Raw genomic sequence first — 19,315 nt, 5'->3', positions numbered from 1 at the left:
GGAGAAAACCCAATCCTTTTTTCTTCATCTGAAGAGAGTACATTTGAAGCAGCACTGTCTCTTTTTTTAATCTGCATTTTTTTATGGTTCCACTGTGTTTTTAGGCTGCCTCAAAATGTTTAGGAAGTTCTTTGCAAAGTTATCATCAGCCAGACTAACTTTGAACAAAAGCATGTTTGGAAAGCAAATACAGACAAGGATCGTCTAAAAATTTGTAAAAACTGTTGCAGAGCTTTAATGGTTTTTTGGTTTTTTTTCAAAGTCTGCATATTAATAGCTTAAGTAGTAAATAAGCACAAGATATTTGCCTTTGTTAACAGCAAAGGTTTGATTAACATTTATACCTGCAGGGCAGATATAAATATGTCTAAATGAAAAACGTTCCTGGGGCGCACACATTTTAAATGTGGCTTTTACACACTACTTGCATAGTGAGTGTATAGGCAGGCGGCCCAGCAAAATGGATTGGTTTTTATCTCCATGTATCAGCAGTCTGGATTCTGTTAGCTTGCGTTTGGCTGAAATGAAGTTTGGGGAGGAAGTCCTTCTGTTTCTCTGTTCAATTACTAATTCAGACCAGTATCTAGTCTAAGCATACTATAAGGTATACACGGGTTATGTTTGCCCCTTCTCCAAGACACATACGGTTGTGCTTTGTGATTTGACAGTCATAATACAGATGTGATATTAACACTAACTTTTATCTGTGGAAACAAACTTTTGTAAGGCTTTAAAGGTGGATTTATGAAAATCACAATCAATCATTGCAACACTCCTCTACCATTCTGCCTAAAGACAAAGGATACCATTGTCTACGAATATGATTTTGAAATCTGTAAATATTTATTGGGTTGCATAAGTTGAGAATTGTGTGATACTTGAACACGATCCAGCATTTGAGTGTTACGGGCACTGCGCCTGGCTGAAACGGCTGGCTGCACTGCGTCTTGCATATGTTAAACCACCCATTTTTTCCACAATTTTTGGAATATCAGAGAGTTAATATGGTTGTACAACACAGCACTCCTTTTGTAATCATTTCATGCTCTTTGCGGGCAAATGTTGAAGAAAATTCACCTCAATGTTATTAAATGTCAATGTAGCATTAGCGTTACAATTTCTTTATTAGCCTCGCATCCCTGCAGTTTTTGAAGCTGCTGGAGTGTTCTAAGCATGGCAGGTTTGTGCTGCCATTGTCATTTAAGAAATAACTGCTCAGCTGGTGTGGTTTTGTTTTGAAATGGTTCTTTGCATTATAGGTGTATTAACCTGTGATCACTTAGATTATGATGATGATGTAAAGCTGCCTTTTTTTTTTTTTTTTTTAAATGGTTCTAAAATTGATCTTTTTCAGAGCGCTTTTATTAGGCCTGGCTTGTAATCACAATCTGAAGGAGGTGTCTTTAGATCTCAGTAGCTGTGAGGTAAGGAATATTTATCAGGATGTGTTCAAAAGATGCAATGATGTGGAATTAGAGTTCCCGTGAAATCCACTTGGCAAGACATTCTTCCTCTGTAGTTAAAAGTTGCGGGAAAGGTAGAACTCGGAGAAGTGGTTATGGTAAAAATCAGCTGCTGTGTCTTACAGCATCATCCTAAGAGGTTCAAAGCACCTGATTTGGCAAAACCCTCCTTGCAGTGTAGCTGTTCTAGATACTGAGCCAGCGCACTGTTTGCTGCTTGGCAGCTTCTGCTTTCTGGTGCTGTGATTACACAGGACCCTGCAGCAGGACTTTCCAAGGAGCCCAAATTTGAATGGGTCACAGGAAGCTGCATGCCCTGAAGGCATGTCTGTGGTTTGATTCTCTTCCTTCAAAACCAGAGACATGCTTCCTCTTCTGCAGGCTTGCTTTCTAACCTTGGAGGAATTCTGCTTTCCTAATCAATTAATCGATTCAGGCCAACAGGGGCCTTTGGTAAAAGTTGATTGAAGCATGCCATTACTTTAAGAGGTACTCTGCAAATGGCTTTAAATATCTGAAGAATAAATAAAAGCAGTTGTGGCAGCTTGATTTGCTTTATCTTGTTCCTCTTGCTTCTCTCTGTGCTTTGCTGTGCACTTTGTTTCTCAGGATTGTCTGTACTCTTGCAGGATGATACCTGCATGTCTACAACTTAGGACAAAAGATCAGCCAAGACCCTGGGGAGCCAGTGAGGCCAAGTTACACAGAGAACTGTTTGGACTTTTGCCAAAAACAACTCGAACCAGCTTTGGCCTTCTGTAGCTGAACGGCCACCTTTTCCTTTTTAAGCTGCAAAGAAATCCTCTCACTCATTAAGCAGATCTTTCCAAGTCCATCACCTGAGTATTAACTGCTCTGGAAGTGCCTCTCAAATGCAATGGTTTCCCTTTAAGTAGGAAGCATGCAATTTGATGAACATGTTGAGGTGCAGTAATCCTTGCTTTAGGTTCATGGTCAATTGCTTTTGGAATGTGCACAGATTTACTTACAAAGAAAAAACCAAATCATTGTGAATGCATTTCATAGCTTGTTTTGATATTTTATACTTTTTAAAAGATGCTATTACTTTGAAGAGCATTACATGTAAATTCCAAATAGAAAAGCTTTCAAGTCAAGTACACATGCTTCTGACTTCTGAGTAGAGAGATCAGACGGATGATAATTTTTCTTTCAGAGGGAGGAAGGAAAAGGGAGGAGTAATTAAAGTAACAAAAATGAAGGCCTGTAATCATAACCTTAAAAGAATAAATCAATAAAACACAAACATAAGTAATGAGAGTATAAATTAGCATGTAAATCAACAAGGGCTGGCAGGAGTAAAAACATAAGCCTTCTATTAAATAGCACCCTGGATGGGATATGGAGGAGCCCTTCAAGGGGCAAGTAACAGTACTGGACACCAAAGCACAAGCATTATGGCCGACTCTCATGACAGAAAAGAAGGAATCATGCCCAACTCATGGCGTTGCATTCCTGTAGCTGGTCCCTCCAACCTGTGACAGCACTTCTTTAGATCTTTCCCTTAACATTTTTTCACATCACTGAGCTTTATTCATTCTCATGTGCTTTGGAAAGAAGTCGTTATGCTTCCACCAGCAGGGGAGTTGGTGTACCAGGAGCTGGGAGTACTCTCAGTGAGCCCAGCACCATAAGGTCCTGCTCCACCTCTCCCAGAAGCTCTGTGAGCTGGGCAGGGTAATCTGCACCTGGAAACAGAGCCGTGGGAGCCTTGGAGCCCGTGGCGTGCACTACTCCCAGTTCCTGCAAGCACATGCTGTTAGGAGGTTATTAAGCTGATGCTTCAGCTTTGCCCTCCTCTTCCCTACATCATGAAAGCTGTACTCAACTATGGAAGGATAAATCTCTCTGTTCCTTCCCTCTCCCACCACTTTTCATTTGCTCCCATAACTTTCTGGTATATTAACTCCAAGCTTAATCATTTTATATTGCTTGTTTGTTTGGTTTTTTATTATTTTTACTATGAAAATTACATTTTTATTTCTACCTGCTCAGCACTGATGTATTTCACTCTTTTCCTTTCTGCTTCCCTTAGCTTGGTCACTGTGTAAGTACCCTCCATGCTTTTCCTTAATTGTTAAATCAGTGAGCAGCTTTGTTTGCCCTTCCCATATTGGTACCTCAGAGCTTTGAACACGCTTGGCATTTTTGATTGTTGAAGGGTTTCTCTTCATTTCTGAAAAAGAGTTTGCATTTGTAGTCCGGAAGTATGTTGCGTAGGAGATCTTGCAGAGCAGGGTTTTTTTCAGTATCACAGTCCATGTTGATGAATAGCCCTTCAATTAATCTCTGCTTTTTATATATATATAGTTTTAGTAGAGTTGAAATCAATTTTATTCCTAAAAGTCGTTAACATCACCTGCAGATTAAATAGATATCACCATTTCTGCATGTGAAACATTTGTGTATTTAAGAGTTTGAATATAGTTACCAGTACAAGACTGAAAGCTGCTCCTGAAAAATTGTCTGCTTCAACCCTCAAAGTATATATAGCATAAGCATTTGGATTCTATTGTGAGTATAATTTTAGTATGTAGAACTTTTACCATACCAACAGCCAATCCAAGACCACATATAATCTGCCAGTTCAATAGATTCTGCAATAGATGTGACACTCTGTGTAACATGGTTGTCTTGTGGTGGGCCATGACAAGAGAGCAGCACAGAGCAAAACTGAATGATTTTGGCATTCACACAGCAAATACTACAAATGCTCTTACAAAAGTAAAATTGAGTTAAAATTGCACCTTTTATGGCCCAAAATACAGACTAGAATCTGACCACTTTTTGAGAGGATAGGGTGAAGGATACATAGGCTTTGCTTTATGCAGAAGAGGAAAGGTGCCTTACATTCTGTATCTCTTACACTTCCAAATGTCATTTACGATTTAGATGTTGTCTTTAGCCATCACTGTTCTTTAAATGCTCAGCCCAAGTTGTTAAGCTGCTTGTTAACCAGTCACACATCTCCAACTTTCTAAAAGTCAAGTCTTTATTGAAAAATACTTCTGAAGGCATTTGTGGTTCCTTAATTATAGCATGGATAAAAGAGAATTCACAGAAATACCAGCAGGTTGATTTGGGATAGTTAGCCAAGTAAGTTGACTAAGTAAAATATTACTCCTTTTTTATATGCAGGAGGTGAAGAGGCTATTTCATGTTTGAAAAAGCTTTGTGGTTTTTTGAAGCAAGAAAAATGAAAACAGAAAATGCAAAAATAGGATTTTTGTAGAACTTTCCCCCTCTTTTGCTTAAGTCTTTTCCTGGGGGATATTCATAAAGTGAAATGCACTTTATATAGTTTGTGTAGCTGGAAAAAATAAGAAAATGCTTTTGCTCCTTTGGAAAAAAAATATGTTGCGTTGTTTAATTCAGTAGCATTAGTAAATAAGTGTGTAAGTTTTAATAACTTTGATTCTTCTGTTTTTTCCTAGGCCATTTCATTGTTTTTGATTAAATCATGACATTTTTTATATTCATTTGATATTTCAGATTAATAAGATCATAATTGATACTTTTCAGCCAGGTATTTTTATTGTTGTTTTTATCTTTTATGCCTATTTTTAAGTTAAGAATAAGGTAAATTACTGATTTCTCTTGTTTATGGTCTTTTGTGACCATTTAAAAATTGGATTATTTAAATTTTCAGCACCGAAGAAACATAATTTCATTGGTTTTTTGGTTGGTTTTGTTTTTTGTTTTTTTTTTTGCTACTCATCTTTGCTGTGGGCACACTACCATTGTGCTAAAAGCTGAAAGAAGATGCTCACTATAAGCCTTGACTGTAGTGGAATTCAAGGGTGACAATGTTGCATGCTTATAGGCTGGGCTAAGCTTATTTTTTTTTCTCACTGGATGTCGGAAATGTCCTGGCCATTTCATGTAGAGAACCCACACCAAAGTCTTGCAGTCACTGCCTGGCACAAGTGCTAAAGGATTTGTTGTGTCTGCACCATTTAAATCTTTCCCTGATTTAATTGCTGAGCAGTAGTTTTAAGAGAAAGGGAAGTGACATTTTCTCATTTATATGCAAATAGTGAGAGCGAAGGATGAGAATAGTAGGAATGTGTGCATAAGCTGTCATGCTGATGTCTGTAACTTCTTCTGTTGCTGTTTTTGCCACTGGTAGCGCCTTCTGTATTCTCAGAGCTCCTACCACTGTTTTCTGTGTGATCTTGAAACCATAACTAGTTTGCAAAAATGGATGATGTTTTGTCTCTAGTTAAGATCGGGAGGTGCACAAGTCTTGGAAGGATGCATAGCAGAAATACACAATATCACCAGCCTAGATATTTCAGACAATGGTAAGTACACAGAACAGGAATGGAGGGTCATGCAAGTCCAGAATCTGAGAAACACTTTTTCTTTCAGCTCACAGTGTAATCCTGGTCACTCTTGCTTTATGATTATTGGCCATACTGGTTATGGGAATGTCTCAGACCAAGAACTCTTATTGCTATAGCATGTATAAGAAATGTTTATAGATTAACTGTACCCTCAGAAGTTCATGTTGTTTGAGATAAAAGTGACACAGCAGAATAAATTGGTGGCAGCAAACCAATTATTAATTAGATCTAGAAGAAAGTGGGTTTAAGTACAAGAGGATAAGAATGAGAAACGAAAGAAGAAAGGGAAACACCAGATACAGAATGAAGCTGAGGTGGTGATACCGAAGAAGCAAGAGAGAGGGATGTTTGGAGCAAATGCTCAACCAGCTTCAGGTCAGAGAAGGCCTATTTGAGTCTTTGGAAAAGTCTTGGACTGTTCCTGCTTTGGAGGCTCTGTACATCCTTGCTGGGAATACCAGCTGGCTTCTCATCTTGCAAACTCACATTGTAGATGTATGGAATGGAAGAATTCATCTGCTGTGTGTGCCCCTCTGACAGCCAAATACTTGGATTTGGAAAAAAAATATTCCCAGTACAGCTGAATGCCCAAGAAAGGTGGGATGGATTGGCAATTGGAAAGCTTTGGGAGCTACTGGCTCAGCCCAATTATGTAAACCGATTGATTGTTATTAAAAAAGAAAGATACTTGACATCTAAATTACCCTGCAGCTCTGGGTCCTAAGTCAATGTAATCTAACTAGTGGACTCTTCAAATACACCACTAGTTTGGGAATACAATACCACAGTAAGTTATTTTTCTTACTGAGTAGTAGAATAAGATTTAGCTTGTTTTTCAGGTCATTTTATTCCTAGCCTGCTATGTTAGCCTTTTTGCACTTGAAGGCTTTGAGACCTTGTTGGTACACAGCTCTACTAAGACTAAATAGCAATTAGCGTGGTCTCAGAATTCTCAAAGGAACTTTAAACTCTGCATGACAGTGCGAGGAACTAGCCTTGGGTGGTTGGACTACAGATGAAGGGCTACATTTCACTTCTGTGTTTCTGAGAGGTGCCTTCAATGGCTGATTAGGATGGAGATTGAAAGGGCTTATTTTAGAGAAAGCATTTATTCTCATAGAAAAACAGAGGCAAAAAAGGTAAAGATATTTAAAAATAGAAGAACGGAAATTTTTCTAGAGCTCTTGGAAACTAGTACATTGATATAGTTACTTGGATTAATAAAACATTAATAATTGGACCCTGTCTGGTTCTTTTGTGAAAATGTGTTTTTAATTCTTAATCTAATCTGATTCTTTACAGGCCTAGAATCTGACCTCTCAACCCTTGTAGTGTGGCTTAGTAAAAACCGATCAATAAGACACTTGGCGTTAGGCAAAAACTTTAACAACATGAAATCCAAGTAAGGCTTTTCTTTCTTTTAAATAACAAGAGAATGGATGAGGAGAAGCTGCTGATTTCATCATCTTCCTAACTTTTCTTCCCTCAGAAATCTCACTCCAGTACTTGATAATTTAGTTCAGATGATTCAAGACGAGGATTCAGTGAGTATCTTTCTGCCTACTATCATCATGTGTGTTTATACCCTCACAGCCTATTTCTGATAATTTTCTTCACTGTGTTAATTTGCTGCATAAGATTTGGGCATGATCCTGCGCAGACACATCCAACGTTTTGGTTTTTATTTTTTCAAATTATAATTTGGTTTACATGTAGCATGTTTCTTAGGGTGGTCTTAAGATCTGTGCTTGTTGAAAAATATTCATTCTAAGTAGTTGGATGTGCTTAACCTAGTTGCTTTAGGTCTAAATTATACAGCCCTGTAGGTTCAAGTTTTCAAAACTTTTGTGTCCTGATAGGAGATTACAATGGTAGTGTTCTCTGGCTGGTGATACTCCTTCCATAACAGAGTTTTTGGTTTGCATTTTTTTAATTAACAGAATGCACTATTTCCTGATAGCTCTTCTTGGGTATTAGCATTTTTTTTGCTTGACAAAATGGAAAGTCACTGCAGTGATCTCCCAGAACTCCTTTCTCCTTCAAAAGATGCAAATAAAGTGTTCACTACACTGTTCTTTACTTCTCCTAGTACATTAATTACAGGAGCAATTTCATAAAAGCCTTTCAGAGTGCCTTGCTGGGATCCCTGCCTACTTTCTTCATTTCCACCCTCTCTCCTGCTTCTGAAAGACTTTTGTGGTTTGGTTTATGTTCTTGCCATACTTGGCATCCTAGTTTTGGCTATAAGGGAATCTTAAGATGCTCTGTTACTCTCATGCTTGTCAATCTTTATTCATCTATTCTTAGTCCGTCCTTTCTCCTTCATTCCCCATAACAAGCAAGCTCTGCTTTCCTCATTCTCCAGAAATAGCTGACTAGAGACTTCAGTTGTCTAAACACCTGCTATTCCTGTTGTCCTTGTTGTCTCACCTCCAAGTTCATGGTCTCCACACTAACTGCTTTGTTATTTTCTCCTCCCATCTATGTCTGCACCCTGCAATTCAGTGGAGCAGTTTTTACCAGGGTTTCCAATGTCTCCTTCCATACAAGGTCATTAGACCCATATTCTGTGTTCGTCTTTTCTTACTGCTTCGTTGTGTTTGAAGCAATTTGTTAAACTAGTCCTCTCTCCTCTCTGTGTCCTCTTAAGCGGGATTAGTCGCACTGGGTTTTTTTCTTGATTCTTTGTGTAGCTCCTCACCATGTTCTTTAAAATGTGGGCTGTCAGTGTGACACACTGAAGTGCTGCATGGGGATACCAGAGCTGATTCTACTTGAGTAAGCACCTGTAATGAAAGCAGTTAAGTCCTTGTTTGCACAAGTCAGATGGAGCATCACGCTAAGAAGTATATTGGTAGATCTCTGTATGACTCCTTGTACCAAACTACCCTTTCTGTTTTGCGGTGTGTGACCACCTCCTCCTACTCTGTCTCTAAAGGGAATGGTGCGGGGCTGTCTTCCCCTTCTCTCCTTTTCCTTTTGATACCGTACTGAGGGGTGGTATAATTTCATTAGGTAGCACCTGCTTCTTCACTTTAGATATTTGTCTTTGTCCTGCCCTGTATTTCATACTTCATCTTTCCCAGCTATCCTGAAGATTCTTATGTCAAACCAGATTAATCACAAACAAATATAATTTAGTATGGTTTTTCTCCATTTCCTTCATCCTTTTGCTCTGTTGCAGGTGAACATTTCTTCCCACTTAAGCCATATCCTAAAACGCCTCTTCAGCACACTCTGTATGTCCTTTCAGTATCCAAACTGTCTTCTCAAACATACTGTTGGGGTTTTTTTTCTGTTTATATCTATTCTATCCTATTCATATTATAGGCAATGTCAGCCATCATTCCACTTTCTGCCTTTGCCAAAATCCAGTGGTCAGATGTGCTCTTGTAATTCTTACTCACCATGTCTTTCCTGAGCTAACCTACAGAACACGCTCTGTAATCTCATCCTGTTTTCAAACAACTATACAATGAAATAATCCATCAAGAAGTTATTTTATTTAGGTACTTAAAATAACTGTCTCTCCTTCATGTCATGCATTAACCTTTGGGATGCAGCATGTGATCCTGTTGGTGTTAACCTGTCTCTTCTCTCCCTGTGTTCTTTTCTCTTGTTAATCCTCTTCAGTGAAGGAATCTTGTTTGTTTCTGTTTCATCAGGTGCTAAAATCAATCTGAAGCATCTCCTAGCAGCTAAAGAGTTGAGGATGTAGACTGTAGCACCATGGGAAAAGCATGTGTTGCAGATAGCTGGATGGTCCTCACTCTACCTTGAGATAGTACAATGCTTAAGAAATTATTTTAGGTTTCTAGTTAGATTGGTTTGGTTTTGAATCCTAAAAAGGGTGGTCATTGTTCTGCCATTAGTATGCATTTACTGCCAAAGGACGTTTAAAAGTAAGGGTGGAATTGTAGAGACCAGAGCATACTGCTTGATCAGTGTCGCCTGCAGGCTGGTACAGTTTGGGGACCATGTGTTATCTGCATGGAAAGCTGAAGCAAGAGACTTTAATCAAAAATGGTCATCAGCCAAATGCTTCTTCACATATTTACACACACGTTAAATAGATCGGTTGCTGTAAGTAAAATCGTTTGGTTTTATGACTGTAAAAATACAGCTAGATGCAAATGTAATTCTACACAATTTAAAAGCAATAGTAGTAACCTAAACAGCAAAATTTGCCAGGTGTTTAATATAGACAAGAATGTAATATTTAGATTTGGGGCTTGGTTTGTTTTGTGTTTTTTTTTTTTCCTCTTTTTCAGTAAATGCTGTACTGTGTAGGCTATAATAATGTATTAATGTATACTTACTAGTGTTGCAGGAAGTGTCTGAAGCTGTATGCTTACTGTGCTATTTCTTTTCTTGCAAGAATAGATGTTACACTGCAGGTGCAGTGTACCATTACTCAGAGTGGTAGTCAGTCCTGCTTAGGTGCAGAGAATTACTAAAGCGCTGAATGTCTTTAGTTCTTAGTTCAGTGTTTGTTGCAGAATTGGCCGTTTGAGGGGGTTTACAACATTTTTGTTTGTAAGAGAACAAATTTAGCTTGATTGAATTCTTAAATGTTTTCCAGCAGGAGTATGACAAAATCAATTAATACAGTCATACAATTTGTAATTTTAATTTTAATTAAAATCTTTAAGAATTCCTCCTCCTTAATAATATTGTGTTAAGACAGCCTCACTGTAGTGGCAAAGTATCTGTTTTCTGCAGCAGGGACACTGAAGTGCTTGTCAGACTTCTGTTTTCTCAGTGTTCAGCTAAAACTATTAAGTTGTTAAAAGAATTAAATGTTTGTAGGCTATGTAGGGTATTGCCCCTGTTTGTGAGGGATTCGGTTTTGGTGGGTTTTTTTGTTTGTTGTTGGTTGGTTTTTTTTAATGTAATGGGCAGCTAATTTAATGAATATTTAGCAGCCTGTATGTCTAATTCTACAGACTTACATTCTGATTGTAGTTTGCATTCTCAGGGTTCAGGGCAGCAAGTGAGTCCAGAGGTTTTTGCTTCTTGCTCCTTGAGTAAATGATAAGGAAAGCTGTGCAAGAAAACTAGCAGTTCACCCACTTCAAAGTCACTGCTAATATAGCAGGTGTTTACTGTGCCATATGCATATGTAGTATGTGGTAGTAATGAGGTAGAGGTGTCAATACTTGCAGAACACAGTGCAGAAGTGTTTTCAATCATATACTGTTTTGTCAGAGTATTGGAATGCAAGAGGTGAGAAATCCCTTCCTGGGAGGATATTTGAGGTTTAGAAAAATTGGTATGCGGGAGGGAGCACTTCAGCTAAGTTACTTGAATGACCCTTTAGAAAGTGACACATGAGAAGCAGAAGAAACTTTGCTTTCACAAGCTTATTGGCAATTTCTGTCTGAGTGCTGCACGATGCTGCTTTTCTATGAATCTGTCGCAGGACGACTTCTCAAACTTGCGCCAAAAGCTCTAAATGCCATTCTAATGTGATGCTAATATTCTTTAGGGTACATAATGTAATAAAACAGGGAAACACAGACAGATTAAGGGCATTAACATAGCGATTTAATAACTTCCATTTAAAATAAAACCAGCATGTGGCTTGTGTTACTGTTAGACTTTTTAATTATAAACCTGCTGTGCCTCCAAATTTTTATGCATTTCCTCATTTATAAGTGCATTTCTTATTGTTGCAAGCTTTTTGGCTATCACTGTAATCCAGTGGTGCCTGGAGGCTACAGTCCCAACAGCAGATACCACACAAGCATCGTGGACCCAGGAAGATGTGCATACTTCAGTTGGTTTATTTCTATTAATTTAAGCTTTAGGCATCTAGTGTAGGTGCTATGGACCGGCAATGTGGAGATTTTAGGCTCCTAAAATTCATCCTCCAATACACACCTAAGTGGGTGTATAATGGCAATATACTCCTCTGTGTCAGCTCACACCTGAGCAAGGGAGATGTTTTGTGGAGTTCTCGGGCATCGGCAAAAACAAATTACAGTTTTATCAGCTGTAATACTGCTGCAAGGCATGGTGATGGATAGACCATAATTCTTGAGCTCCTGCCCTCGAGTGTTGGGACACTGAGAATGGAGGGCATACAGGCATTTTAAAGTTTTCTAAACGCTTAGAGTGTGACTTGCAGGAGTCCAATAAAGTAATTTCATCTTAACGTAGTATATAAAAAAAGTTGCATAAAGATATGGCAATCACAGGTGTCAGAACACCACTGTGAATAATATCCATTGACTCACTCATTTTATTAGATACTCTTCTGTTTCTAATTTCAAACCTGCTACAGTTTTCTGTCCCTATCCTCTCAAATCTTCATGCCCTTAGTTGACAGAACAGATATGCAAAATCAATCCTAAAGCTGAAGAAACAATAATAAAACGATTTACAGGAATTGTTTTTGTTTTAACAATGTCTCATATCATAATTTGCCCTTGGATAAAGCTCTCAGCCTGAGGGAGAGGAGGGGAGTGCTAGATATTTTTTCTCACTGACAAGAATGTATGCTGGTTAAGCAAAACCCACTGGACATTAGAGGTTATTTTGCAAAGCTGGTTGTTGCTATCGTGCCTCTTTTCAGGTTTCCACTGTTTTCTGTACTTAATAGGATGCAGGAAACTGGAGGCACTGTCACTTAATTTTTTTTCTTTTTTTCAGGGTGTTGCAACTTAATCTGTTGTATGTATGTGTTAGAGCACAGGTGTCAAAGTTGTTGACTCCCAATTTATCACGTGTTGTAGGATATGCAGCAAACACAGAAATAACGCTTTGATGCTTTCTGCTGTCTCCGAGAGTTTGGGGAACTTGTAACTTCTTTTGGTTGATGTTTGAGGAATCAGTGCACTATCAGTTGCTGTTATCAGTGCCTTTTCTGTGCTCCACAGCCTCTGCAGTCATTGTCCCTCGCAGATTCCAAGCTGAAGACTGAAGTCACCATCATTATTAATGCCTTGGGCAGCAATACTTCTCTTACAAAAGTGGATATTAGTGGAAATGCCATGGGAGATATGGGAGCAAAGATGCTGGCAAAAGCCCTACAGATAAACACCAAGCTCAGGTAAGGGAAACGTATTTGCAGTAAAACACAGAATGGCTTAATAATACTGAAGTTGTTGGCTTATTCTCAAGCTATTTCTCTTCAGAACGTTTCTAGGTACAGCCACTTTGTAGTGGCTCCATTTGGAAAGATTCTCATCCTTTTTTCTTCAACAAAAAAAAAAAAAAATCAACACCAAAACCCCACAAACAAGAGAAGCAAATTGTCTCTGCAAAAACATTTCCGTAACTGAAACTGGAGAAAATTACATTTTCTAATTTTAAACAGAAAGACCTCTTGTTGGAACAAGAGAGCTCTAAATTTCCTAGGATTACAGAAAAAAAAAAATTACTTTGTTACCGAGCTCTGGATGTCATCTAATCCAATGTCCTTCTCAAAGCAGGGCCAACTTTAAAGCTGTACGAGGCTGCTCGGGGCCTTGTCCAGGCAGGTTTTGAAGATCTTCTCTGGGAACCGTGTTCCAGTGCTTAGCCACTGTCTTCTGTTCTGCCCTCTTTTTCTACTGGAGGCCTTCCCAGCAGAGAAAACTCTGGTACTTGGTGGGAAACTAAAGTAAATTATTTGTTTTCTGGAGTATTAGTTTATAGGAGAACTAAGAGCATGTGGAATTCAGAACGGGTAGCAGCATGGACCATCCCTCCTTCCCCTCTCCCCTGTCTACAGTGCTGATGGACCTTGGCATCTCTTCTCTGCAGCTTCATCCGCCTGACAACTTCACTGCTTTTTAGCACATGTCTGGCATTGATGGCTTGAGAGTATCACTTTTTTTCTATCCAGCATGTGATTAGCAAACAGTAAAACCTTCAATCAGCATGAGTCTGGATGGGGACCTCTAAATATGTCATCATCATCAGGAAAGCTAATCCTCACTCCTCCTCTTGTCAGACTGTGCAGATGAACCTTCCTCAGTGTATTGTCTGTGTGAAGAGACCACTTTGTGCCTGGTCTCCAATCGTTTGTTCCCTGGAGGATAAGAAATTCCCCAGAATGGTCTTGGCTATTTTGTTTAGAAGCAGGGATCCTGGTCCTTGCGTTGCTATGCCCAAACTGAATTTTGAAAATGTCAGGAAAACACTGGAGCAGTAGCTTAGGTGTATTGAATGTATTAACCTGAAATGACCGCTGTACCTGAAGAAATAAAGCCTTGACAGCTTTGAGGATGGCAAACTGAACTGTTCTACAGTACACTGATGTCACAGCTGACATAATGTTAACACAGTCTGTGTTGTGATTACAAACTGAATAATGCAATGGTAGCTGGCTCTGCTTACAATGCTGTCAAGTCACATCCTGGTAGCATATAAACACACTTTCCAATGACAAAAATATCCAAGATTTGACCCTAAGCATATCTGATCTTTGCAGAGTGAGTGTAGACTCTCTCTTCTCTTCCTGACCTCCATCTTTCCATCTAAAAAACAAAGGGATAATTCTGCAACAGCAGAAGGGTGTCAATACCTGTGAAACCTTGCCATCTATCTTTTTTTTTTTTTTTAACACCAGAAATCTTTGTTTGGTTTTGTGTCTTTTTTTTTTTTTTTTAAGAACAGCTACAACTAGTGCTCTTGCACAAGGAAGATTTATCCGCTTGACTGTCTCTTCTGACTACTAATGAGATCTTTGAACATGTGTTCACAAATTGCCAGGCAGTCTGCTTGAGTGGTTGAAACTGGGGGAGGAGGGGGAAGGCTTGAACACTCTTAGCACTGTTGTGTATTCAAAAGAGCTGCAATTTATACACCTAACCTAATGGCTTATACTGGCAGCTAGTTACGTTGCATGTGGAATCATAGGAACTGTGTGATGACCTAGTACAGGATTGAATACACAATAGCCTGCAAATTTTGACCACCAATCAGCATGAATTTTTTAAATACCGTTTTCTATTACTGTAGCCATATAGCCTATGTAGAACAGAGGTTGATCACTTACTGCAGTTTTCTTGTTTTTCAGTATGGACTTACAGAGCAGACATTTGAACTTTATCTTTGATGCTATTCCTGGAAAAAGCTGGAATTTTATCTCCAAATCTTTCTATTTACCGTATTTTAGAAAAGTTATGTTTTTATGTTAATGATGGAAATATGATACAGAGTCCCCTTTAAAGAAAGGGAAACTGAATTTTGTAGTCTTTGTCCCTAACTTCTGTCATTTCAAGGTTTTAGCATATAACTAAAGACAGGTCTTTAAGACATTGCCTTCCACCATTTTGAGCATACAGCACTGTGTTACTTCAATATGCAAAGTTTCAATATAGATTTATTTGGTGGTTCTTGTTTAACTTTTTTTTTTCCTTTCTTCTCCACCCCCCCTCCCCCCCCCCCCCTTTTCTCAGAACTGTAATATGGGACAAGAATAACATCACTGCGCAGGGCTTCCAGGACATAGCTGTGGCACTGGAAAAGTAAGTTCTCAAACAACTGAATGACTGATGAAGAGGCCAAAGACTTAGATCCTGAATGATCTGAGCAGCTTGCAGTTCTCACCGCAGTCAATGTGATTTGAAGATGCTGGATGCTCTCAATTTTAAGCATCGGGGTGCTTAATGTAAAGTAAAATGTATGACTTCGCATCCTTCTAGAGGATGGGAAAAGGCTCTGTGGCTCTTTAATCCACTATCCACATAACTCTGCTATCAGCATTAGGGCCATTGAATTCTGCTGTTAGCATTACAATTCTGAATTTGAGATTATTTTGCCTTTTCTTCATTCTGTTATGTTGATAGCATGCAGAAATGCTATTCTAGTCAGTGAATGAGGCTGTATATAATCACAGAAAATTACTGAAGCATGCCTTCGTGGTCTGACTTTTTTTCCTTTCCCCCAGCAAGTCGAAACTAATAGTGATGATCTTGGGAACTGCAGTTGTTCATTGTAATCACTGTGGTCTGGGTCATTTTGCTTCCCTGAGCTTACTCACAGTTGCAGCTGTTACCACTGATAGATGCTAAGTGACTTTGATCTCTCTCCATCTCCATCACATTTCTTCATGTGGTGTTGTTACTTTTCTTAAGAGGGAAAAATTGCAGATTTAAATTAAGCAGCAGTTGCAGTTGTTTCACGGCATTAAATCCTTCAGAGAGGAATAAAGGCTCTCTTTAGAAGGTGAAGGTAACACACAGTTGCTAGTTTCTAGACAAGATGTCTTGTAAAACTGTATAATTACTGAGGGGAGCATCTTAACCCTCGGAGGGGTCATGAGGCTAGAGTTTATAAAGTTACTTGTTTTATGAAACTGTTGTAGTTTTTATACTGGGTTTAAAATGAATTCAGTTGCAGTGATGGGGGAAATTACATAAATGATGTATAATTAAGCAAATCATCTTGGAGTGATTCCACTGATAGTAGTGAATAATAATTTGCAAAGGTTATTTGTCAGCTTGCAGACATTTCTCTTTTAGAGAGCAATAGCGTGTACATTTATGAGAAAATCTGGTGAAAAAGAAAATACACTTATTTTCTGGTTAGCATCAACTTTTCTGTTCTGAAGTGCTTGGATGAGTAAATAGAAAGGAGGGGGAAATCCTAAGGCAAAAGCAAATCATCTAAGCAGTAAAGAAGAGAAGTGCTACAGATAACTGTGTGACAATTGCACTTTGAGGCAACGTCTCGTTTATTTAGCTTGGAAGCTGAGGTCATTTTATGCCGCCTCTAACATTTTAAAATTGTTAAAACCACTGATAATATCACAAACTAAGCCACAAGCAACAAAGGTTTTAACTTGCAAGAGATGGACTGTCAATATTGGCTGAAAACAATTAGCCTTTAAAAAATCCATCTCAAAGATATATTGAGAACATTCTGCACCATATGTTTCCTAAAAACCCATGAAATCATCAATATTCTGTGGAAAAGAATTGTTGCTCAAAATGGAATGAAATCTACTGAAGATGCTTGGGGGTATGTGTGTTGCGTATGTTGTTTTCATTTTGTTCTTAAGAAAAATAGTCATACAGTAAACCACAAAAAAGAAGAAAGCTAGGCTTTCATCGTATGATGAGGAGGCTGAGGAGAATTGGGAGGGATTGTAACAGAATTTAAAACAGGGTCAAGTATTCTTGAAGATTGTTTCTTCCCTTCCTCCCAGGTTTTCTTCATCTGCTTAAAGTTGTGTGAAGATGTTGTTCCTGGCAGGGAATTCCAGGAGCTTGGCTGTTGGCAGAGTTGCCCCAAGGTTGTGCCAGCGACCTGAGATGCTGAGAGGATCTTCTGTGTTAGTCTGGTACAGGTGTCAGTTCAGGAGAGCATTTGAGATCAGTGGGCACCCTGTTCAGCCTGGCCTTTAAACGGGGTTTTGCATCTCAGTAATTTTGATATGATAGTAAGCATGTGCTTGTGTGCTTTGCAGCCTAGAGTCCACTCTGTTGTAGAATTATACTGTATTGCCCCATATTCATTTCTAGAACATTTCTTTTTTTCTGTATGGACAGACTGAAGAAATAGCGCAGGTTCTAAAATCTGATGGGAAATACTGGCATTTGTTAGAGACATTTGCAGTGACATGAAATTCACAAACCCAAGCCTGCAAAACAGATTATCTTATTCCTATTTTTAAAAAGCTAGGTGGTAAAATCATCACTCTGCAGCAGAGAGTGTATGCCATGAATGGAGCAGAAGTTACTACAAGGGAAATAACACTAGATGAAATGTAGGGCTGTTATCACACATGCTGTATTTAGAGGGAGAGACAGGAGGTTTTCGAGACATCCTTTCCAGTCTCTGAGCACCTCTCTAAAATTTAACGTCCTTTAAATACAGGTATTTTGTGGAAAGTATTAATGTGTTATGAAATTCCTGGACTATTGAGTTGGTAGAGAAATGTACTTTGTTAGAAGAGACAAGTGGAGTGTTAATAAAAAGAAGAATGGGGGAATATTTTGGACTTCAAAGGAAACAGAATAAAATGAAGTGTGAAGATAAATGTTGCTCTGATGATCAAAGTTGGAAAATGAGCTTTAAATTCTTGATTCCCCCACCCCCCAAAGAGCTGGTTAATTCTTAGATGGCAATGAAGTAGCATTCTGACACAATGCTGTCTGTCTGGAAGGAGATCAAGTACAGAGCCTTCCTTAGGCTAGTGGTCTTCCAAAGTTCTGCCTCTGTGACTGTGTCCCCATGAACTCTCCTTGCCTTTCATTTCCCCCCCTTCCTCTGTGTGTCTCTGTGTGTGTGAGGGAGGGAGCGCTAAGCCTTTGACTAAATTGAATTTAGCATATAATTACTAGCATGAGAGCTGGCAATTACAGATTTCAATGAATGTGATGTATTAAATGTCAAACAGCTGCAGAGATCCTTGGAAAACTACCTTAGTTTCTTTTTAACTAAATAAATACCCCACCTGCCAGGTAGTAGTCAGGCAATCAGCAAGTTCTGTAATTATTATCTGTCTTTGAGCTCGGTATCTTTGACATTTAAAAATTGTCCCCATGCTGGTGGACAGCCAGTTATTCGCTGTTTAGTGTCATGTAAGGACACAGAACAGGGCCGGTATAGTAGGCACAGTACTTTTAAAGGATAGGACTACTAGCAAGAAAAGTTAATTTTCCAGCTCTGATACAGTAGGTGGCTGGACACTGTGGAAGGACAGGGACTTTGCTGCTTGCCACTGACAGCTCTTTATCTCCATGTTTATGTTGGGGAAGAAACGTTGAGGTCTTCCGTTATCATTTAAGGTAAAGTGTTGGGTAGTATCAATGAGGAAACGGTGTGTTTGGCAGTTCAAAAGACTGCTGTCCTTCAGTACGTGGTGTTTGATGTGGCTGAGCAATTGGTGGGAGAGGAAGTGAAAGAACCTTGGAGTTTCACAGTAGTTAAGGTGTCTGCTGTTGGAGTTAGTGCGTTTAGTGAGGGATGGGTCCGTTTAAGTCGATGGAGTTGACTCAGTTGAAATTGTCACCTTTAAAGGGCTCACAAATAGACAGTTCCAACCATATTCATGGTAGCTCTGGATGGAATAGGAACAGGTGGTTAGTGGGATGTTTGTGAACAGCCAAAGGAAGAGGAAGAGATGTTTGCAGGAAATTGAAAATAGGAAGAATAATTTCCTTTTCAGGTTTTAAAACCTTCTGTTCTTTTTGTTTTCATTATTCAATCTGAAGGTGTGTGGACATACCACTGCATGTAGCATTTTAGGTTTAACTTTGCCATGCTGGTCATGCTAGCCAATTTATGTTCTCAGAGTTCAAATGCAATTTTGAGTCAAGACGAAAACCCTATCTTTATTCTCATACCGTAGCAGATGGACAAAGCTATGGAAATACTTTGCAAGTAACAGGGAGCAATTGTTTGCATAAAACAATGTGGAGATGCTACACTTGTTTTGTCAGCTTTTATTAAAAATTCAGCGTCGTGCAAATTGTTGTAAACACAAGAAGTTATTAAATAGCAAATTTTCAAAACTCAGTCTCTTAGTCACTATCTAACTTACTGAATATT

General features: G+C 38.8%; 1 protein-coding gene across 1 annotated transcript in view; it reads left to right on the top strand.

Annotated features, from left to right (window-relative positions):
- Nucleotides 1-19,315, top strand: part of CARMIL1 (capping protein regulator and myosin 1 linker 1) — a 197,409-nt gene that overhangs the window by 116,988 nt on the left and 61,106 nt on the right. The window contains exons 17-22 of the mRNA XM_035896936.1: nt 1,355-1,424; nt 5,704-5,785; nt 7,130-7,229; nt 7,317-7,371; nt 12,709-12,881; nt 15,217-15,285. Coding sequence (XP_035752829.1) covers nt 1,355-1,424; nt 5,704-5,785; nt 7,130-7,229; nt 7,317-7,371; nt 12,709-12,881; nt 15,217-15,285 — 549 coding nt within the window. The remainder of the gene's footprint in view (nt 1-1,354; nt 1,425-5,703; nt 5,786-7,129; nt 7,230-7,316; nt 7,372-12,708; nt 12,882-15,216; nt 15,286-19,315) is intronic.

Source organism: Egretta garzetta, unplaced genomic scaffold (assembly GCF_000687185.1).
Source record: "Egretta garzetta isolate BGI_Z169 unplaced genomic scaffold, ASM68718v1 scaffold126, whole genome shotgun sequence".
Lineage (NCBI taxonomy): Eukaryota > Metazoa > Chordata > Aves > Pelecaniformes > Ardeidae > Egretta > Egretta garzetta.
The sequence above is the reverse complement of the archived record's forward strand: the minus strand, read 5'-3'. Positions and strand labels throughout refer to the sequence as shown.